This window comes from Anguilla anguilla, chromosome 9, assembly GCF_013347855.1.
Source record: "Anguilla anguilla isolate fAngAng1 chromosome 9, fAngAng1.pri, whole genome shotgun sequence".
Taxonomy (NCBI): domain Eukaryota; kingdom Metazoa; phylum Chordata; class Actinopteri; order Anguilliformes; family Anguillidae; genus Anguilla; species Anguilla anguilla.
In genome coordinates this window covers 32,586,399-32,610,688 of record NC_049209.1, presented here as the reverse complement: position 1 = coordinate 32,610,688, position 24,290 = coordinate 32,586,399, and the positions used below count along the sequence as shown (strand labels likewise).

Genomic DNA, 24,290 nt, shown 5'->3' with positions numbered 1-24,290 from the left:
CTCATTCACCAGACAGCTTATTTAATTAGTCTTGTGAATAAATTGTAGATGCTGGTCAGTTCTATTCTTTAGCTTGTTTTTGAAAGTTTGCATGACTGACATGTGCATCATTGATTCAATTGAGATTCCATTCATTTTCTGATTCCATTTTTTTGTCATGTGACCATAACAAGAAGTTATAAATCAGAGAGCTCATTTCCCGTTTCACTGAATATTCATTGAAGTTCATCAATATTTCAGAATGCACTGCATTCACTTTATGTGTTTCCATATTTTAAAAATGTTCTCCAGTTTCATGAAAATAGCCATCGATCAACATTGATTACTATTTCATTTAGAAAATATTTACAACTTTGAGAAACAAGAGGCAGACAGTAATGTGTCAAACAAATTCATACATCTTCTTAATACCCATCTTAAATGAAAAAAACTAAATTTTGTAGTCTTCAATACAAACTACAATGATTATGATGACTATTTTTTATCATTATTGTTGTTGTTTACACAGTAACACAAGAATAATCTCAGAACACTACGGGAGAGTACAAATGCCTAATGGTAGGAGACTAAAAAAGTCCTTTCTCTAGTCTAGTCAGCTGTTGTTACGGTAGCAATGCTGCCACCTATTGGTCATGTGCTGGCCATGCTTTGGTACTGCTCGTCATTGGACTGTTGGAACATTGTAATTCTTTCACAGAAGAATTAAATTTCTTTTAAATTCATACATAACAATGTAAATGTGTATTACACTACACTCACTAACATACCTGTTTAATTTGTGAAGCATCACACAGATATTGCCTATATTGAATATTCCATTTTCAGCCAAGGCAGTTCATTTTGAGAGTGAGACTCGGTAATGTTTTTTTTTTAAATTTAGAGTGACCTGAAATTATTTTGGTCAACTCTGCCTAGACAGTATATAAATAATTAAGAATAAAAAAGTAAGGCTAACAGACATTGATTGCGAAGATGTTCTAAAATAGGCTGAATAGGCTTATAAGTTAGTTTAAGTTAAATTAAGCTTTTTTTCTATTTAAAACTGATGAACTTATAGTGCTGCATAAATATCATAGCTGTGTCCCCAAAGTGTTCATAACTAGTCACAACAGTATCTTACTGCTTCTAAATAATAATATGACACTGTCATAATGCATGGGGTAATAAAGCTAATGACATACATTGGCGTAATAGCTTATGCCATAAAGTAAACTATGCTAACTAGTGAGAAAGTACCTTATACCGCCTTTCATGCGCCATGTTTATGAAACTGATATCATAACACGTCATACCGCATGTAATATAAGCAAACGGCATTTTCCTCATTACCGAGGCGAAAATGTGACTTGACTTGACAAGAACACATAAAATCAAAGAATAATTTTATTATTGGCTCATTATATTGGGAATCAAAACATTAATAAAAAAAAAACATTACAAAACACCAGAACAATTATCACTAGAGCTGCAGCCAGCTACTTTGGGCACAATGAAATGGGCTCACATTGTGCCCAAACCCCAGGCCACCCCGTCCCAGCGCACAATTAGAGGGCCTGGGAATTGTGAATGGGAATTACAGAGATAGAGATACAAAACTGTAATCTGAAGGAATATTGGCATATTTTACCAGCATAATTACACAGTATCCTAAACAGTTTTTAGGATAATGCTCATTCAGAATACATACAGTAGATTACTGTGTTTGCAACCCCACATTCCTGTATGAACACTCTGTCCAGACAACAAAGTGAAGGTCATTCTTCAAGTGTAGTCACAAACCATCCACATACACACACAGCTTTTGAGAGCTTCGCCCCCCATCACCCACACATATCCTGGATCCAAGCCCTTCCTCCAAGCCTCACACACACTGCACACATGCACACACATAACACACACACACGCACACACACACACACACACAGCCTGTGAATGTTTCCTCGCTTGCCCTCATACGTAGACGTCCTCAATCACCGGCTCCACCGTGTGTTCATCCCCATCCTCATTAAGCCTGGGCAGAGTTGGGTTGCAGTTGACTGTCAGGCAGCACAAACAGTATTAAGAGTGAGAAGAGGAGGGAGAGAATGTCAACAAGTCAGATTTTTCATTTTAATCAATGCTAAATGTAACATTGTAATAATTAATATAATATTTAGAGTCAGCCTTTAAGATAACCCAAAAGTCATGAGCACATGATAATAATAATAATAATAATAATAATAATAATAATAATAATAACAACAATAATAATAATAATAATAATAATAATAATAATAAATATGCTAACCTCAAGTATTTGGAAATTTATTGGGAAAAACTATTTTTGTGGGGAAAACTAGAATTCAATTTCAACATAATTTGTGTCAGATAATACATTTCTTTGGACAGCAGTCATGTTAAAAGCAGGATGACATCATCTAGTCAAGGATGAAACTATTGACTTGCTAGGTAGTACATTAACCCTCACATATTAATTTATATGATGATGATAATGGTACAATTGGTGATTCCAAATTGGGAATCATTGCATGAATCATATAGAATTAATTACCACTGTCATGATTTGCAGGAGGGGTTGCTTTCTTGTGCATTGCAATATAGCAATGTTCCGCATCTGAAAGTGAACACAGATTAAACACTGCTCACACTGTCCAGCCAACCAACAAGAGGACATTTGCTTTGGTCGTAGATCGTGGCAACACACAAACACACATACACCATCAATACATGCAGCATACCTGTTCACACACTCACGAACATGCACACTCACTTCCCTATTACAGACCAACGTATAGTCATGTGCACACACACACACACATGCATGCATGCGCACACGCTCACTGATTCCCTCACTTTAAACAAGTTTCAGACTTACAGCTTTATATTGCCATGCACAAACTCAAGTTCCCCAAAAATAAACACACATACTCTCACTGACTGACCACTTTACGATGACAAAGATAGACATGCACACGCACACACACACGTACACTCATTTCAGCAAGTGTACACTATTCTTACATGCTCACACATGAACTGACAAGTCATAGCATCACACACAGTTTATATCTGACTTCCATTACATTAATTATGCTGTATCCCTACCATGTAACCACACATTTATCTGTAAGATCATACATTTCTTTGGACAGCGGTCATGGTATGAGCAGGATCACATCATCCAGCCAAGGCCTATTTTGAAATGTGCTAGTTGTACATTATCCCTCACATATTATTCTATATGATGATGATGACGATGGCACAGTTGGCGATTCCAAATTGGGGGCCAAAACAAAAAAACAAAAAAAAAAACATTACAAATTGTTTTAAAAATGCATAAATCATGCAGACGTCATTACCATTGTCGTGTTTGGGAGGAGCTGTTTTCTTCTGCATGGCAAAATAGCAATTTTCTGCATCTGAAAGTGAACACAGATTAAACACTGCTCACACTGTCCAGCCAACCAACAAGAGGGCATTTGCAGTTACATTTGCACACACATGCATGCACACACACACACACACGCTCACTGATTCCCTCACTTTAAACAAGTTTCAGACTTACAGCTTTATATTGCCATGCACAAACTCAAGTTCCCCAAAAATAAACACACATACTCTCACTGACTGACCACTTTACGATGACAAAGATAGACATGCACACGTACACTCATTTCACCAAGTGAACACTATTCTTACATGCTCACACACGAACTGACAAGTCATAGCATCACACACAGTTTATATCTGACTTCCATTACATTAATTATGCTGTATCCCTACCATGTAACCACACATTTATCTGTAAGATCATACATTTCTTTGGACAGCAGGCATGGTATGAGCGGGATCACATCATCCAGCCAAGGCCTATTTTGAAACGTGCAAGTTGTACTTCATCCCTCACATATTAATTTGTATGATGATGATGATGATGGCACAGTTGATGATTCTGAAATGCCCCCCCCCAAACAAAAAAACAACAACAAAAAAAACAAAACATTTTTTAAAAATGCATAAATCATCCAGAAGTCATTACCATTGTCGTGTTTGGGAGGAGCTGTTTTCTTCTGCATGGCAACATAGCAATGTTCTTCATCTGAAAGTGAACACAGATTAAACACTGCTCACACTGTCCAGCCAACCAACAAGAGGACATTTGCTTTGGTCGTAGATCGTGGCAACACACAAACACACATACACCATCAATACATCCAGCATACCTGTTCACACACTCACAAACATGCACACTCACTTCCCTATTACAGACCAACGTATAGTCATGTGCACACACACACACACACATGCATGCATGCGCACACACACACACACACACACACACACACATGCTCACTGATTCCCTCACTTTAAACAAGTTTCAGACTTACAGCTTTATACTGGCATGCACAAACTCGAGTTCCCCAAAAATAAACCCTCATACTCTCACTGACGGACCACTTTATGATGACAAAGATAGACATGCACACGCGCACACACACGTACACTCATTTCTCAGCAAGTGTACACTATTCTTACATGCTCACACACGAACTGACAAGTCATAGCATCACACACAGTTTATATCTGACTTCCATTACATTAATTATGCTGTATCCCTACCATGTAACCACACATTTATCTGTAAGATCATACATTTCTTTGGACAGCAGGCATGGTATGAGCAGGATCACATCATCCAGCCAAGGCCTATTTTGAAACGTGCAAGTTGTACTTCATCCCTCACATATTAATTTGTATTATGATGATGATGATGGCACAGTTGATGATTCTGAAATGCCCCCCCCGCAAAAAAAAAAAAAAAAAAAAAAACAACAACAAAAAAAAAACATTTTTAAAAAATGCATAAATCATCCAGAAGTCATTACCATTGTCGTGTTTGGGAGGAGCTGTTTTCTTTTGCATGGCAACATAGCAATGTTCTTCATCTGAAAGTGAACACAGATTAAACACTGCTCACACTGTCCAGCCAACCAACAAGAGGACATTTGCAGTTACATTTGCACACACATGCACGCACACACACACACACACACGCTCACTGATTCCCTCACTTTAAACAAGTTTCAGACTTACAGCTTTATACTGGCATGCACAAACTCAAGTTCCCCAAAAATAAACACACATACTCTCACTGACGGACCACTTTACGATGACAAAGATAGACATGCACACGCACACACACACGTACACTCATTTCAGCAAGTGAACACTATTCTTACATGCTCACACATGAACTGACAAGTCATAGCATCACACACAGTTTATATCTGACTTCCATTACATTAATTATGCTGTATCCCCACCATGTAACCACACATTTATCTGTAAGATCATACATTTCTTTGGACAGCGGTCATGGTATGAGCAGGATCACATCATCCAGCCAAGGCCTATTTTGAAATGTGCAAGTTGTACTTCATCCCTCACATATTATTCTATATGATGATGATGACGATGGCACAGTTGGCGATTCCAAATTGGGGGCCAAAACAAAAAAACAAAAAAAAAAACATTACAAATTTTTTTTTAAATGCATAAATCATGCAGAAGTCATTACCATTGTCGTGTTTGGGAGGAGCTGTTTTCTTCTGCATGGCAACATAGCAATTTTCTGCATCTGAAAGTGAACACAGATTAAACACTGCTCACACTGTCCAGCCAACCAACAAGAGGACATTTGCAGTTACATTTGCACACACATGCACGCACACACACACACATGCATGCATGCGCACACGCTCACTGATTCCCTCACTTTAAACAAGTTTCAGACTTACAGCTTTATATTGGCATGCACAAACTCAAGTTCCCCAAAAATAAACACACATACTCTCACTGACTGACCACTTTACAATGACAAAGATAGACACGCACACGTACACTCATTTCAGCAAGTGAACACTATTCTTACATGCTCACACACGAACTGACAAGTCATAGAATCACACACAGTTTATATCTGACTTCCATTACATTAATTATGCTGTATCCCCACCATGTAACCACACATTTATCTGTAAGATCATACATTTCTTTGGACAGCGGTCATGGTATGAGCAGGATCACATCATCCAGCCAAGGCCTATTTTGAAATGTGCAAGTTGTACTTCATCCCTCACATATTATTCTATATGATGATGATGACGATGGCACAGTTGGCGATTCCAAATTGGGGGCCAAAACAAAAAAACAAAAAAAAAAACATTACAAATTTTTTTTTAAATGCATAAATCATGCAGACGTCATTACCATTGTCATGTTTGGGAGGAGCTGTTTTCTTCTGCATGGCAACATAGCAATGTTCTTCATCTGAAAGTGAACACAGATTAAACACTGCTCACACTGTCCAGCCAACCAACAAGAGGACATTTGCAGTTACATTTGCACACACATGCAGGCACACACACACACACACACGCTCACTGATTCCCTCACTTTAAACAAGTTTCAGACTTACAGCTTTATACTGGCATGCACAAACTCAAGTTCCCCAAAAATAAACACACATACTCTCACTGACGGACCACTTTACGATGACAAAGATAGACATGCACACGCACACACACACGTACACTCATTTCAGCAAGTGAACACTATTCTTACATGCTCACACACGAACTGACAAGTCATAGCATCACACACAGTTTATATCTGACTTCCATTACATTAATTATGCTGTATCCCTACCATGTAACCACACATTTATCTGTAAGATCATACATTTCTTTGGACAGCAGGCATGGTATGAGCGGGATCACATCATCCAGCCAAGGCCTATTTTGAAACGTGCAAGTTGTACTTCATCCCTCACATATTAATTTGTATGATGATGATGATGATGGCACAGTTGATGATTCTGAAATGCCCCCCCCCCAAACAAAAAAACAACAACAAAAAAAACAAAACATTTTTAAAAAATGCATAAATCATCCAGAAGTCATTACCATTGTCGTGTTTGGGAGGAGCTGTTTTCTTCTGCATGGCAACATAGCAATTTTCTGCATCTGAAAGTGACCATAGATTAAACACTGCTCACACTGTCCAGCCAACCAACAAGAGGACTGTAGATCATGGTGACACACATACATACCCCATCAATACATGCAGCATACATGTTCACACACTCACGAACATGCACACTCACTTCAGTTACATACATTCATGTTCACACACGCACACACACACACAGACACACACATTTCAGACTGACAACTCTATACTGACATGCATAAACTCACGCTCCCCCCAAAAATAAAAACATTTTTATATTAAAATGTACATTCACACACACACACACACACACACACACACACACACACACATATGCTTGTTTCACTATGAGTGAACACTATACGGACACGCTCGTATACAAATAGGCAAGTCATGGCACTGCACACAGTTTACCTATCACTTAATTCCATTAATTTATTCCCACTTCATATCTACCATGTCCCCATGTGTTTATCTGCATTAGCTGTGGCAGATTTCTCCATCTCCTCTGGTACATTCCCTCACCATATACAAGTGCCATCTGCAAAAGGCAGTGCATTTGAAATTGCAATATGAAATTCAACCTGTGTGCATACATTTGCTCTCACCTTTCCTGGGTACATTTGTGTCTTTTTTCTTCAGCATCGCTACGGCTAAGGCCAGTGTTGGAAGTAAAAGGAACAGTCCCAGGGCCGCTAATGAGAAGATGTGAGCTGTTGGAGTTAAATAGCGTAAGGTCAGCCCAAATCACAGGTAATTGTATGTGTGTGCACGTGTGAGTGAGTGTGTGTGTGTGTGTCTGTGTGTACAAGTTTAAACTGAATGAATCACTGAATGCACGACAGGTGCATTTGTAGGACTGCTTCTCTCCCATAAGCATTCAAAATATGATTTTACCCACTTAAATTCAGAACTCAAAGAGGAAGTACTTTTACGGTTAGCCCGATGCCATCATCAGGGCGACACTCACCCCTACAGGCCATGCTTACGGGCAGGCTGAAATTTTGGCTGACCCTGTTGCTCGCCACACAGACCAGGTACCCGGGGGTTTGCCGCCGCAGGTAGAGGATGCGGCGGTTGGCCATAGCGCTGTCGAGGGTGTGATTGGACCAAGCTGAATGCACGATCCAGTGAACCGTCACCTCATTCCCGTGCTGCACCGAGCAGATCAGCTTGACCCTGCCATCGACCGTACAGGAAGTGTGTACCACAGGCACGGAGACATCATCTAGGGCCATAAGAGGTTTGCATTTAAATGTTATTGTAGTGGATGCTTTTGTCCAAGATAGCTTACAAAGCCATCACGACAAACCAAAATAAATAAATAAATTAATAAATACACTAAGGTTGCTATGGCACCAAACACACATCATTACAGTATTATTGGATACTGCAACACTGTCATATTAACACCTTGCCTCCAGAAAGAAGTTCAAATATGTTCAACAAAATTTCACAAAAGACAACCAAGAGCCACTATGACTGATCCTCTGTAGTCTGACAGTTCAACCAAAAACTGCTATGACTATGTATTTAAGATCATATTTTTAGGTAAATGTGAGGGTTACATTCATTAAATACATTTTTGTTTGGATTTAGGTACAATATAGAGGAGCCAAAAAGGTACACATTTCTGTTTAACTTACCCAGACATTTGCTATTGTCACAATTTTGAAGAACATTGACATATTTGTTTGAAGCATTGCATTGTAATAGGGAACTATTCTTTTTCTTTTAAATGTGTGAAAATTAACTTTTACCTTGAATGCTGAGCTTGATTGATTTTGTAGCTGTATTTTCTCCATTTCCGTCAAATAATTCCAACATATAAATTGCAGTATCATTCTTATTTGCACTGTCGATTCTCAAAGAACCATTGGGAAAAATATTGTATCGGCTTCCACATTGCAAATTTCCATCTTTTAATTTGCCCACAATTTTGAATGGAGTTTTCCATTTCACTTCATGCACATTTCCTGGTAGCTTTGATGGGTGTAGAAAAACTGGATTTCCAACTTTTCCAACAACTGTCTCTGTGTCACCTGCATTAACTACAGAAAAAAACGGGATATATTATTTATAAAATTCTTTAAGACCAGCTGTTATTCAGCCATATTCATGTTAACACATTCAATTTTTAGTGAGATCCTTTCTCGCCAAAAAATAAAAAATAAAATAAATAAATAATACGTGTTTAAAAGTGAGTAACTTACTTTCCCCAATGCAAATGAAAAGAAGCGTAATCCACAGTGCAACTTTCCTACGGGACGAAAAAATCCCAGGAACACAGCCAGCGAACATGCTTTGTAGATCTGCAATATTTAAGTCGTGGCTATTGGGCGCAGTTAACGCGTCATGCTTCTGTACATCTCGCAATGCTGCCTGTTGAACCGTAAGTATTACTGTCCAATGCATTTGGTAAGCCTTACTGTCACTACACCGTGTTTCCTGTTTTCAGTCTAAATGACGTTGAGGTAATGTAGGGAAGGCTAAAACAAGCTACCTATTGTGCAATCATTTATTTCGTTTATTTGAAGGTTTGTTCGTTTATTTAGAATTGAGCCAAAATAAGAAATATGAACTATCTATTCTTTTTTTAGTTTGGATTGCGGTTTACATAATTTAGATTATGATATGTAAGAGAAAATATGTCTGGAGACTTATATATTTTAGAAATCTCCGAACATATAGTCTTTTTTGCAATCTTATTATTATTATTATTATTATTATTATTATTATTATTATTATACCCTATTATTATTAATTACCCAAGCTCCTGGCCAAAGACAGTTTAACAGTTCGTACAGTAAATGCGGTTGTTTACCTCTGCGCAGATATCAGAAAGGAGATGTAAAACTTCTGGCTTGTGTCTCCTGCTCTGGACTTGAATGAAAAAAGGAAGAGGCTTTTTTTAAATGAAAAGTAATGTTAGCCAAACAGCATCCCTTTGATCTGTTTCATTTTTATTTCCTCATTAGGAGGAGGTTGTGAAGCTAAAGGAATATAAGCCAGTGTTAGAATTTCTTCTACATTTAACAGATAAATTTCACAAAAATGGCAAGATTAAAAAAAAAAAATTCCATGATAATATGCACTCTCAACATTTTCCTTGGAATTCCTCACAAATCCAGCCTTGGAATTCCTCTGGGGTGATGTCATCACAGGGTAAGGGTCAATGGTCTGAAAAAGTGAGTCACAAACATCAGCATAAGGGTCATAAGCTTTCCATCGCCACGCTGAAAAATTATTCTTAACTAGCTTTGAGGAGTGGTGATTATAGAGGGAGATACTCCATTGATATCCGTGGGTGGACATTGAATCGCTCCTAAACTACTGCACCATGGCAGAGCCTCACAAGGTCCCATGTGACCATGAACTTGGGCAAATGTTGCCTTCCATCTTCGATGCCAAGCCCATCAAAAAACACTAAAAGTAAATCTGAATTACAGGCCCAGATCTCTCCATTGTGCTGTATAACACCATTTTGGGCCTTGATAGCTGAATACATTGTGATTTCATTGTACATTTCACTGGCACTTTACTCACTGTCTGTTATATTGCAAATTCCCTAATTGCCGTTTCCACCCTCTTCCCCACGCTGCCGGCAGGGCTCTTGCCCCAACCCTCGAGAGTGCTTTGAGAGTCATCTGGTCTCCCCCACCTCTGCGGTCCAGCCCCTCCTTCGTCATTGCCTCCACCCTGCCCACATCTGCCGCCACCTGCTGTTCCCCATCACCGCCACCCGGCCCCACCCATCATCTGAGCCACATCACATATCATATCTTGTGCATAAACTGGCTGACATGCTGGTCACCCGTCGGCACCCTGAGCCGACCAGAGGAGGATGGGTTTCCCCCTTGAGCCTGGTTCCTTCCAGGGTTTCTCCCCATCTGCCACAGGGAGTTTTTCCTTGCTACTGTTGCCTTAGGCTTGCTCCTGTGGGGGAGGCTAGGGTTGTCTGTAAAGCGTATTGTGACAACTGTTGTAAAATACGCTATATAAATAAAATTTGATTGATTGATTGATTGATTGATTGATTGATTGATTTCCCCATCTCATTGTCTTCGGGACTTCAGCTGTAACTCTCTGTCCAATCATATTTCGAACTGGTCTTTTCTTCTCCCATCAGTACTGTACTGTACTAGACAGTAGCACATAGAGCAGACTATAGAGATAGACTGGTTCACACAGCAGTTATTTCACTCCAGGTGCTTTCAAAAAGAACCATATATGCCATTGAATACCATCAATGTTTTGCTAACATTGATTTGAGGAAAGCCGTATCTGTCACTGTCAAAAAACATTAGCAGATGAGGAACTGAAAATTAACAATGGCTGGGGGTAGCAGGGGGGCTCACTCAGTTAAGGCACTGTTCTAGGGCACCAATGGATTCTATGGTCAGGAAATGGATCCCAACCGTGTCAATGCCAACCCCTGCAGGGTTATTAACTGCCAGTTGCATCTCCTAGGGTTAGGGAGGGTTCTGTTGGCCAGGACCAGGGACAGCCCGACCCAATAAACAAAGTAAACATTTGTTTAGGGCCCCGCGATTGGTTCGGGGTCCCCTCCCTCCAAAATATATATAAATATATATATATATATATTTAATAAATAATTGTGTTCCCCAAGACAATGGCTTTTTCATTAATCTAAATATATTTCTATTGGTGCCAAATCTTGCTGGCTGGGGCTTGGGGGGTGGTTTTCGACCGAAACAGAGGGCCCCATATAGACTTTTTGTTTTGGGCCCCCAAAAACCTTGGGCCGGCCCTGGCCCGGACAGGCAACACATCACTCTCCAGTGACCACTGCTGGACAGCCAGGCATCAGTGGTTTGCTTGCTAAAAGTCGTGCATGAAATGGCTTCTTCTGACTCATGTCTGTACAGAGTTTTGGCTTGTGAGCTGTGGTTATGAAAAAAACGAGCAGCAGGTGACACTGCATGCTTCAGAGAAGTGTGAAAGCTTTCACCTGCATTCACACCCATTGCATGCAGATGTTGCAGCATGACATTGTACATTCCAAACCTGGGAGAAAAAATGGAGGGGGGGGGGCTTAATAAATAATGTCTAATATCGAGGTCAAGGTCATAAAGGACAGAGGTAGAGTTACCAATGGCCACGCCCCCTCTGAGACAGAGAAATGGAGTTCCCCAACATCCTTCCTCCCCACCCCCAGTCTGCCTGGCTCGCCCTGCTTCAGTGCAGAACTGCATTGCTCCTAGTGAAGTGTGACTCATCCAAACCACATCTTCCTCTGCAGTCAAACGGAAACTGTCCGATTTGTGCGCCCGAAAAACTGCCACAAGTCTCTTGGATCAAAAGACTTAGGCCACGGCTGAGGCCTAAGTAAAACGTCTTGAAATACAATTACTGTGATTGTATGTCAAGACATTTTACTATCTAAACTGCCGTTCATCTGAATGACATGCATTAATTCATGGGTATTTGTTGATATTAGTATCAGATCTGATGTTTACATTTATAGTATTTAGGTAAATTATAAGGAAGCATTGCTATTGTATAACCCGTTCGTGTTAATGAGCCTTGGAAAAAGAGATTGTTGTATAAAAATGTAACTTTTTTATTTACAGTATAAAGTTTGGTGAACAAAAATAACATTTCAGGTAATTGAGCAATGTTAAAATTTTACTGAACAAAATTATCATAACTATAATAACTGCAATATATGTACTTGTATAGCATTTCAAAGGGGGAAAAAAAAGCAATTATAATCATTACAAATTTGCAGAAAATAGAACAATCTATCAAGCAATGTGACTGTCTTTACACCCTCTGGTCCTACAAAAGAATATGTGTGTGTGTGTGTGTGTGTGTGTCCGTGAATATTATCAGTATATTCCATTTCAATAAAGGACAATATACACAAATTGTACTAAATTATACATGTTGTATACATTTTACTAAAATATACAGTACATGATAGTTGTACATCTATACTATATCTTTTTCAGCTTATGTTGTAAGTACCTTTTAAAAATAGTAGGTCACACAGTTCATTAAAAGAAGCAAAACAAACCAACAGGCTGTGCTATTTGTGCGTTCCACCCTTTGATTGTCACATGCTATTTTTCACACCTTTTGATTGGTTCATCCAGTCTATGGCATCTGCTCTGTGATTGGCTGATTTTGTTTGTTTTGAACTCTGGCATACACAACATCCTCTTGGCCGTGGGCTCTCCCCCGCGTGTGGTCAAGCGTCCCAGGAGCTGTAATTTTTTCATAAATGGTTGTGGTTTCTTGCTCCTTCTCCTTCCCTCTCCCCACCTTTACCCTGCTGCGGCATACAATCTCAGTGTAGACCAGTTCTTGGGTGTGGTTATCACCTGTGGATACGGAGACAGGGAGAGTTATTTGCTACAGAGATGCTTTTTAGACATAGACCTTATTATCATCATCATCAGGGACGCCACACAAACCTTCACCTGTAATCCCAGTTCTGTTTCTTTTTCGGTTGAGACAGTACATTCTTGATGCCAGTACAAAAACCATGATGACTGCACAGACGGCTAGAGACAGAAATATAATTCCCTCTGTGAAGAAATAAAGAGAAACATAAATTTTGTATATAAAAAAAGAATATATTAAAGAATGAGAAAAAGAACAAGAATGAGAATTAAGGAGCCACATCACTGCCCTCGGTCTTGTTCAGGACTGAATATGGCACAGTGCTGTTAGAAGCTAAGAAGAGGAATAAGAAAACTGTCTCGCTAAGTGAGAGCAGTTAAAGGAGACATACTGATCATTTTTGTCCTCATAAAAACAAATCATTGGCAGTAGCTTGGCAACTATTCAAATTGCTCTTGTATCTTACCACATATCACTCCTGTAGAGGTATCTTGGTTTATTTCTTCCCAGTTACAGACTGCAGATACAGGCTCGCTCCCACCAACAGAGATTAAAACCTCCTTGATGTTCAAGAGAGGCTGAAAATCTTCACCAGTTTTCACACTGACTGTAACCTCCGTCCCATTTGCCAAAGTGCAGGTTTGAGCTGTCGTGGGCAAAAACACAGGTACACAGGTTTACCACATAGATTTTTTCCCCCTTGTAAAACAGACACCAGAACCATGAAACTGAATGCTAAGTGCCTTTTCCCTCCCCAAGTTGGGTTTTTGCCAGTACCTTTTGATTAGTTGCTGTGCCGCATGACAGTTTCGCACCTTTGCATTTTTAAAGTCATCTCAGTGGTTCAGATTTTAAAATATTGTGTGTACTCAGTACAGCAGAACAATTTTTGCAGTTCCCCACAACCCCCTTTTGACTGTGAGCGTATGGCCTTCAAACTGTCAGTGCACGGTCCTGTTATAATAATATATATATAATAATAATAATAATATTATATAAAATAATAAACTTTATTTATATAGCACCTTTCATATCATAAAATGCAGCTAAAAGTGCTTTACAAGACAAACCAACAACAGAAATCAGTACCACAGGTATTAAGATAAGATAAAAATAAAATAAAATAAAATAAAAAATAAAATAAAATAAGAAATAAAATGAATGATAAAAGCAGAAATGACATAAATTAAAAATTAAAAATAAATAATAATAATAATAATAATAACAATAATAAACTTAATAAAATAAAAGTAATAAAATAAATTGATGATGATAAAAACAATCCTAAGATATAAAAAGCATAACACAAGTATAAGAAATATAAAATAGGTTTAAGAAATATAAAATAAATGTAAAATAATAACAATGGTGTTAAAATAAAAAGGTGAAATTGATTGAAAGCAAGATCATAAAAATGCGGTTTGAGCTGTTTCTTAAAACTATCAACAGAGGTTGCCTGTCTTATTTGTAATGGGAGTTTGTTCCAAACCTTTGGTGCATAAGAACAGAAAGGGCATTGAGCAAGTCAACACTAGACAATCTCAGGGGCGGTTTTAGTGATTTGGAGGCCCCAGGCAAAGACCAATGTGAGGCCCTTCTCCATTTTGCTCAACGCAATCATAGCTAGTGAACAAAATCCATTTGGAGGCAGCTCTTTTCAGTTAACAAAGCCACAGAACTAAAGGACAGACCCAAATGAGAATTCTAACCGAAGAACTTCAAATGACCTTCAGTCAGTTAGAAGAAGACAATATGGCAAGAAAAAGATTATAAGTATATAATCTTTCATTCTTTCGAGACGAAAGTATAGTATGTGCTTTTTGATAAAGCATTTGAACATCCATTATTCTCTAGGGGTAAAAGTTCTGGTCCGAGCGGATGTCTGGTTTGTGGTGGGCTGCTGCTGTCTGTCTGTGTCGCCTCTGACACTTTCCTCCCACACTGTAGCTGGTTCACCGCAACCAGCAGAGGCAGTAGCGCTAGAAGTTGTAGTAGATGTATGGCAAGCCGTTTTAGCTTTAATTAATTTCTAGAGGATATCGCAAATTCAAATTCTAACTAGTTAGAATGCAAATTGTTGATATCAGAAATTCAATTATAACTAGTTATAATGTGTATTTCTGATATCAGAAATTCGATTTTAACTAGTTAAAATGCATATTATTGATATCGGAAATTACAGTTTAACTAGTTCAAATGCCAATTCTTGATATCGGAAATTCTGTTTTAACTAGTCAGATTTAAAATGTTTTTCTCACTCATTGCAGTGGGAGTTGGAATTTGACCTAGTTAAAATGCCAATTTCTGATATCAGAAAAGCAATTAGTTTTTTAGGTAATCCATTGAAGAGTGCATTGCAATAATCTAGACGAGAGAATACATGGGTCAACTTTTTGGCATCTTCCAGTGAGAGGTAGAGCCTAACTCTCGCAATATTTATTAAATGAAAAAAGGCAATCTTTGTAAAATTGTTGAAATGTGATTTAAAATCCAACTCAGAGTCAAGAATAACACCCAGGTTTGGTGTAGTATGACATTCTCAGTATCCAGCATTCTTTTAGTCAAAGCCATTTTCTGCAAAACATAATTTCAATACATTACAGTATTACAGGACACTATGGCATACTATCAGAAACCAGAAATCAAAATATAATCATCCCATAAGCATCCCAGGTCAGTGTGTGGAATTTATTAATCTTATTGGGTGAATTTATCGATTACAAACTGCCTTACTGGTTTCACATGTCCAATAGCAAATGGGCTCAGCTATTCTGTTAGATTTTATGAAGTAAATAGAATGATGTATATTTATATAGTATTAATTTTAAATCAGGATTTTTGGTATTCCGGGTTTTAAAAAAAGTTCCAAAAACCTTTAAAATGCAACTGAAAACAATAAACATGATTTGAGGAAAAAAATTGCTTAAATAAATTTTTTCACATTTGACTGACACATAAGGTATATCACAGGCACAAGCACTCTCTGTTGGTAACGGGGAATCTTAACATAAGTTAAATGGGGGACGAAGGCTCAGTCCAGTGGTGAATACCAAGGTTACATGCCTTTTAGAAATGTGGGGTGAAGAGTCAACATAGGCCAAAATACTGGGGATGTCTGTTGGGAACCTAAGATGCTTCAAAAAGCAACAGCTTGAATTATAACTTTTGTCTTGTAGATGGCGATATGGCCGTGGTTGTTCACTTTTGTATCGGTAACCAAACCCTTGTGTACAAACGTGGGTTGTTTCAAAAGTAAACTGTGAGGGCACAGGTATCGGATATGGGTCACTTTTTAAAGTAGATGCAAACAGGCTGTCAAAAAAAAAATTGGATATAGGCAAAAAATCAGAACTGGGCATTGAGACCTGCGGTGTTAACATAGCCAATGACACCCCAAAAACCATATCCCTAAGCCCCAGTGTCCTACCTGGGCAGGCAAACCGTCGAACCGTTGTATAGTTGTGGCTGACATGATTCCTGACAGAACAAGTGATGTTTTCGGGCACGTTCTTCTTCAGAATGACAGTGTCCTTCTCATCTTTCAGGTAGGCCACACCTCCATCCAGTGGCTTGTGTCCCAGAGTCCAGTTGTACTCAGTGACATCACCATCTGAAGAACAGGACACCCTGACTTCTCCATGAGGTAAGCAGAGCTGGGATATGACCGGCTTAGACAGGGGGGCTGCGGGAGAGGTGAGGAAAACATAAATATGAGGGTCTTCCGAAACTCAAATTCATTCAATACAGCAGTGGTTCTCAAACTCGGTCCTGGAGTACCTCTGTGTATTCGGGTTTGCGTTCCAACCACAATTGCAATCCCAGAATTTTAACAAGTTGCTCATTTTTCTTAATTGGTTGCATTTCATTTTTTTAGTGGGATTATTTAGCCTCTTAAGCCACATTATGTCTGAAATAGCTATGCATGCCATGAAGAATTAAATTCTCATGTTTACGTTGTGCTATATTTCAAACAATTGCATAAAATTTGATTAAATGTTTTTAACTGGTCATATTAAAGACTGAGGTTCCTAAAGTAGGCAGTAGGCCTATACTTTGTAAGAAGTAGAACTTTTTGAGCAAAAGGAAGCAATGAGAACAACTGAAGAACAAAAAGATGCGGTGTTGTGTGTTCGTACGGTGTAGTGTGCGACGGCCCCCAGGGAGAACTTTTGGAAAACTTCTTTCTTGTTCTCCGACCTCCCCCTCTCAGCTATTGGTCCAAATATCAAATGGTTGGTTACATCAGTACAGAGTACAGAGAAAGTACAGAGAGTCAACGCCAATCTCTCTTCTGTAGAGATGGGAATTCTGTGAGTTCCCGCATGTTTGATGAATGGTGCTACTCGTTTCAGCAAGTCATCAAAACGCCTAGCACACATTTGGAAATAAGAGAAAGTGGACCCCTCCTCTAAACTCCGCATTTCCCGAATGTACAGACAAAACTCTCCATTCTCCGTCCTACTCTGATTTAGAGGGCGAACGTACCATCTCCTTTGCCTTTTTTCTTCTTTTGCATAGCTAGATAAACAAAAGCCACTTTAAACACTTTAAACATTTCGTTTTGTGTTGTGATCTTGCATAGCCCTTCTCTTTATACATCCATGGCGTAGCCTCGAGACGAAGGTCTGGGCGAGATTCCAGCCCCGCTTAGCTGCCTCGTAATTATTCATAATTATTCACGCCGCAGAGGCGGTGAGTGACTTTAAACGGTGCAGTGTTCCCACTGAGTATACCGACAACAGTGTTCGTGGACATGTTTGCCGGTGGTTCTCAATTCTGAAGTTACTGAGTATAGTGCCAGCTTAACTGGTGAAAGTGGACACCTGACCACTAAAAAGAACCACCTGGAAAACAATAAAAATATTCTAAGTCAAAGCAAATATTAACGTGCCAAATCTGCACCGTGCTTATATGTTCAGGAAAAACTTTAAGAAATTAAACATCAACAACCAAATTAGCAACCTATCAATTAACCTCAGTCTTTCATTTGAAAAAAAAAAAACAAAACACACCCATTTTTGTGTAATTGTTTGCAATATAGCTCAATATAGCACAATATTAACATGGAAATTTTAGTCTTCATGGCATAATGGCATATTTCTGGCATAATGTGGTTGAAGAGAGTATATAATCCCTCTAAAAAAATTAAATGCAGCCAATTGAGAAAAATCAACAGCTTGTTTAAATTCTGGGAGTGCAATTGTTGTTGGAACGAAAACTAGAATACACAGGGGCCTCAAGGACCGAGTTTGAGAACCACTGCAATACACAGATATTCATTTATAAATTCACTGGATTAAGACAGATACACTGAGATAGATTTGCCATTAGTCATGGATAATACTGCAGAGGGGTGCAGAAAAATTTTAAATGTATTTTTTAAATTTTGTTATATTAAACATAAAAATATTTAAAAACAAAGTTACGCATGACTGGTACAATATAAGTATCATGATAATGGTAATAAAAGTTTTTTTTTAATTTATTTGCACTATTATTTTGCCAATTGCCAATCCTGAATTGGGTTTAGCCATGCCAGAGAATGAGTAAGAATATTTCCACATTTAAATTTGCTGTGTTTATATATTTACGATGAATAGGATAAAGAAGGGTACCTTGAATGATGAGTTGTATTCTGCTATTCCACTGCCACCTTCCCTTCGCATTATGAACATCTATGCTGTATTCCCCAGAATCGTTTTTCGAAGCTCGGTCCAACTTCATTGTCCCATTCTTGAAATACTTTGTGTTGTTGGTGTGGTCATAATTCAGTGCGGTCCTGTTTTTATATTTCAGAATCATATTGTTTCCTTTTTTCACTAGCACATCTATAACCGTGCTGCCAATGTCCAGATGTAGGATGACAGATCCCCCCAAAGCTCCATAGCACTGGACAGTGTGGTTGGGTTTGGCTCTGCATGCAGAGACAGTGACTGCAAAAGATCCTGTATAATTAAAGCAAGGAAAGCCTCAAAATGGTCTGGGGTAGAACATGTTTGAAATCACAAATGAAGAATAAAATAATACGTCGGTCAGTACTATACAATGTAATCACTCTCAGATATCACTCCCAAAAGGACTCCATGTCTATCCTTTGTCCAGTTCATTGTATTATTTATTTATTTATTTAATCCTTATAATCCCCCTTATTTAATCCTTATAATCCCCCTTATTTTCACCAATACAATGTCTGTGTTGTAACATGTTAAGCCAAAGGTTCCCAACTCAGGTCCTGGATAACACCGTGTGCATACTGGCTTTCTTTCTTTCCAACCTTACTTCCCATTCCAAGTATAAAGAGCTGTTAATTTTTTAAAAATACTAATTTGTAATGAATAATGAGGGATGGTTTACCCTCACAATGCCATATTATGTCAGAAACATAAAGAATTAATATTATACAATAATCTATTAACTTTTAAGCAGTGATACTAGTTCTCCAGCACGCACAGGGCTGCTCTTGGACCAGTGTTAGGAACAGCTGGCTTCAGCACATCACAACATGTTCATTTGACTGGAGAAAATAAGGACGTAACTGATCAGTGAGGTAACCAAAAATCACACATGACCCACAGCACTTCAGATATCCGACAATACACAGTATGGACACCATTGATCATGGTAATGATAAACATAAATCTGACTGTAGCCTCACAGACTGTCAGTCAAATGGTTAACCATTAATAGCATACAATAACAGGTGTATATAATCCTGCTCACCTTGTGATGTTGCTGTTAATACCAGTAATGCTCCAACAAAGGCAGACATCTTTTTTTCTCAACAAATATCAGATGTGCCTTAGACAGAAGCAACATCTAGAGAAGACCTAGCATAACTGTGCTCGGCTATGGAACAGCAGTACAGCTTAATTTGATTGTGGTGGCAGTGAAGAAAGCCAATCACATCAACAGGTTGGGCTTGTTTTTCTAAGATGCAAAAGCACAAACCAAACTTGTAACTGCAATGTGAAAAGTTCCACCCACAGGTGTCAAACGGTAAAAAAAGAGAACTTGAAGAAAAGAGTATCTTGGAAATAATTATACTACCCACTTCCGGAAAACATCAAGCAAAAAAGATTTAGTGGAAGACAAGATAACCCTTTTCAGGATGCAGGGGTGTAAATATCAAAATGTGATATGAATAGTTTTCAGAAGCAGGCCACAATATTTCAAGTAATTTAAATGAATAGGGACAAGGAAAGCAGTTGGTAAATACAGCTTTATTTATGAAAACACCATTAAGTATATACTTTTCATTTTTGCAATAATATAATAGTTCTGAGTGAAAGACAGTGAAACCTGGATATTAAACCACTCTCATTCTGAAGTGGTACAAAAGATAACAATATTGGTCACCTACAAAAAAAAAAAGAAAATATTACAACAAATTATAATTGTGTGTACATAAGGCAGTCATTCAATTCACAATTACAAATACAGCTTCAAAGTAAAATCTTATCCCATCCCTTTTCATTTATTTTAGTTACTCTTTTTGCTTCACTTTCTCATGTGTTTTTGACACAAATGCACTTTGCACTCTCTCTCTTCCAGTAGCTCTTTACACAGGAAGTATCATGAAAGCACTGAAGTGAGTTTTTTTTCTTTTCTTTTTTCTTCACACCGACTTGCGGTGACATGCTCTCTGTCTTCCTGAGAAGTTATCTTGTTATTGTACCTGTGTGTGTTTGTGTGTGTGTGTGTGTGTGTGTGTGTGTGCATGTGTGTGTGTGTTTAATTAGCTGAATTCTCTGATGAGCCAAAATTATGAGGCATCATCTTTGGTTGCCATGAGAGGATTCAGGGAGGAATTCTCTATCCTTTACACTAAGAAGAGAGTTTTTGATTCATGATTTCTGTCTTCTCAAGCACAGACCTATCATGCAGCACATACACTGTTGCATCGCAGCACATGAAATCGGTCTGTCTGAATGTGCCCATGAACCACCGTGGCTCAAATACGTTTCTTTTTAAATGTCAAGATGTGATATTTGATTCTGTTTTCCTCCTGATAATCTACATTCTCATGGATTTTGTGTCATTACCTGCTAAAACTTCAGTTCTTTCTCTCTAATGTAGTCTGTCACATGTGCTAAATGAGAATGCTGAGAAATTAAAAAAAAAAAAAAAAAGTATGAACATAAATAAAATTAGATTGGTCAGTCAGTACGCATATCCTGTAAACGTGTATGCTCTGTGATAGATCAAAAGCAAGTATAATATACCTTAGTCCTGTTTGTTTGGCCTTTTCCATTCATTTCAGATTCCTATGTGAAATTCATGAAGCATTCAAAGGCCTCCCAGAAGGATTATACATATACACCACAGTCCAAAAGTATTTGGACAGTGAAAATTCTTTTTTTCAAAAAAAATTTTCATGTTTGGAATCTGTACTCCAACCTGTTTCAAATGAAAAAAAAAAAAGACTATGAAGCCAAAGCGCAGACTGTCATCTTTCATTTGAGGGAGTTTACATCCTTATCAGGAAATATGTGTAGGAATTACATTAAGGGGACCAAAATAATTTGAAAGTTGGCTGCTTTGCTGTGCCTTGGCCAGCTGTGTGGCATTTGCATTTGGAGTCAGTTTCTACTGTCTCTCAACGTGAGACCTAAGAAGTGTCAATGCCAGTAAAGCAGGCCATCACAAGGCCAGAAAATTATAATAAATCAGAGGCATAGCCAAAACATTGGGAGCCAAAACATGGAAGACTACAGTAGTGGATGACCAAAGAATACCTTCAATTGTAAGGAACAAAACCCTTTTCAACTGTCAAACAGATCAAATACACTCTCCAGGATGAAAGCATACATGTGTCAAAGACTACTATAAAGTGAAGACTTCAACAGCATAACCATTGCCAGATGCAAACCACTGGTAAGCCTCAAGAACAGATTGGCCAGGTTAGTTTGCTAGGAAGTACATGAAATGATACAGTGTTCTGGAACAATGTCTTATGGACATATCAGATTAGTATAACCTGTACCAAAATGTGGGAAAGAGGAAAGTGTGGAGAAAGAAAGGAAATGATCCATGATACAAATGCATGCATAATCCAAAGCATACCACCTCATATATGAAACATATATTTAGGTAATATGGCGGTAGTGTTGTGGTTTGGGCATGTATGGCTACCACTGGAACTGGCTCACTTGTCTTTATTGATGATGTGACTGCTGATGGCAACTGCAGGAGGAATTCTGAAATGTTCAGAAACATCTTGACTGCTCAGATCTGACCATATGCCTCAAAAATCATTGGACATCACTTCACCTTGTACCAGGATCATGACCACAGACACACAGCTCAAGCAACCACGGTTTTGAGTTTGTCAGGGCTAGAAAATGGAATGATCTTGACTGGCAAAATCAATCAGTCGACCTGAATCCAGCTGAACCCGCATTTCAATTACTAAAGACAAGATTGAAGACAAAAAGCCCCTAAAACAGATACAGAAATGAAGCTGGCTGCAGTGCAGGCCTGGCATAGCACCACCATGGAAGATGTTGAGTGTCTGGTGATGTCTACAGGTCACAGACTTCAGGCAGTCATCGAATGCGAAGGGTTTGCATCCAATTACAAAATATGACAACTTATTTTAAGATTATGTTAGTTTGTCCAGTTACTTTTGGTCGCTTAAAATAGGGGACAATGTATAAACATTTCTGTAATTGCTCCACCAACCACCTGTTATGGATGTAAACACCCTCAGATTAAAGCTGACAGTCAGCAATTATCCTCATATTCACTGTTTTATTTGAAATCCACTGTGCTGGAGTACATAGCCAAAACAACAAAAATTGTGTCACTGTCCAAATACTTATAGATCAAACTGTATTTTTACACAAGGTAAGATGTACAGAATGACCAGAATAAAAAAAAAAAAAGGGGGGGGGGGTGTTCACAAGGAATAAATGACGGATGTATCATCCTATGAGATGTGTTAGGTTATACTTCATGAGCCCCGAGCCAATCACACTGTGTGACACCTTGTTCCATTCACCTACTGTACCTTTCTCATACAGCAATTAGCCTTTTTATGAAGATTTTTGTATCCCTTTTTTTACAAGAATCAAGCAGAGCCAAATTTCTAATTCCAAAAAACAAAAAATACACCCTTTTCTTCAATGTACGCTGAGAATCCACATAATTGAAAACAAAACTGAATAATTATATTATAAAAGTGAACTACCTTCATTTACCTTACAACTTTCCATGGTGTAAAATAATTTGACTTTGTGTTGAGGATTGAGAGATTATTTATTTGAAGAGATAATTTATTCAAATATAATCTCTCCAAGAATCCACCAGGAAGCTCACACTACTCATGAGAATCATATCTGTCATTCAGGAAGCAGGATTACTTAGTGTCGTGAAAAAGTATTTGCCCTCTTCCCGATTTCCTCTATTACTGCATATTTGTCACACTGAATAGTTTCAGATCTTTGGAGAAAATGTAATATTAGACAAAGGGAAACTGAGTAAACACAAAACACATTTTTTTTTTTAAATGATCGATTCATTTATGCAATGAAAAAAGTTGTCCTCCTTAGTTACTCAATCAACCAAGTAACCAAATTTGATTGATAATTAGATTAAGCTGACTGAACACAGCCAGGCTTGATTGTAGTCAGCCCTGCATCTAAACCTCACTCATATTGAACCTTACCATCAAAGTGAAGTATTCACCACAAAGTTTCTACAACCACACTATCCCATCAAAAGAAATCGTTGTTGAAATGTATCAGTCTGTATAGGGTTATAAAGCCTTTACTAAGGCTCTGGGACTTCATCAACCACAGTGAAAGCCATTATCTCCAAATGGAGAACACTTGGAACAGAGAGGAATCTTCCCAGTTGTGGCTGGCCTGCCAGAATCCTAGGATGCAGCAACAACTCATCCAGGATGTCAC

At 38.3% G+C, this 24,290-nt stretch overlaps 2 protein-coding genes across 6 annotated transcripts; both read right to left on the bottom strand.

Moving 5' to 3' along the window:
• Positions 1–1,092: 1,092 nt before the first annotated feature.
• On the bottom strand, positions 1,093–9,394 carry LOC118235449 (T-cell surface antigen CD2-like). Of its 2 annotated transcripts, XM_035432842.1 has the most exons (12): positions 9,225–9,394; positions 8,772–9,062; positions 7,982–8,239; positions 7,620–7,724; positions 6,966–7,025; positions 6,271–6,330; positions 5,579–5,638; positions 4,887–4,946; positions 4,040–4,099; positions 3,360–3,419; positions 2,552–2,614; positions 1,098–2,036 (listed from the first exon to the last, which is right to left on the bottom strand). In XM_035432842.1, exons 1-12 carry the CDS (start codon positions 9,310–9,312, stop codon positions 1,951–1,953), a joined length of 1,251 nt encoding a protein of 416 aa, XP_035288733.1. In that variant the 5' UTR covers positions 9,313–9,394; the 3' UTR covers positions 1,098–1,950. The 2 variants fall into 2 exon arrangements, with proteins under 2 accessions (XP_035288734.1, XP_035288733.1); XM_035432843.1 differs by lacking the exon at positions 6,271–6,330 and having other exon boundaries at positions 1,093–2,036.
• A 3,186-nt stretch (positions 9,395–12,580) lies between these two features.
• LOC118235156 lies at positions 12,581–20,263 on the bottom strand. Of its 4 annotated transcripts, none has more exons than XM_035432213.1 (6): positions 20,101–20,263; positions 18,996–19,325; positions 16,808–17,062; positions 13,847–14,026; positions 13,452–13,565; positions 12,581–13,358 (listed from the first exon to the last, which is right to left on the bottom strand). In XM_035432213.1, the coding sequence occupies exons 1-6, from the start codon at positions 20,147–20,149 to the stop codon at positions 13,132–13,134; spliced, it is 1,155 nt and encodes a 384-aa protein (XP_035288104.1). In that variant the 5' UTR covers positions 20,150–20,263; the 3' UTR covers positions 12,581–13,131. The 4 variants fall into 4 exon arrangements, with proteins under 4 accessions (XP_035288104.1, XP_035288106.1, XP_035288105.1 ...); XM_035432215.1 differs by having other exon boundaries at positions 18,996–19,313; XM_035432214.1 differs by having other exon boundaries at positions 13,458–13,565; positions 20,101–20,262.
• Positions 20,264–24,290: the final 4,027 nt, after the last annotated feature.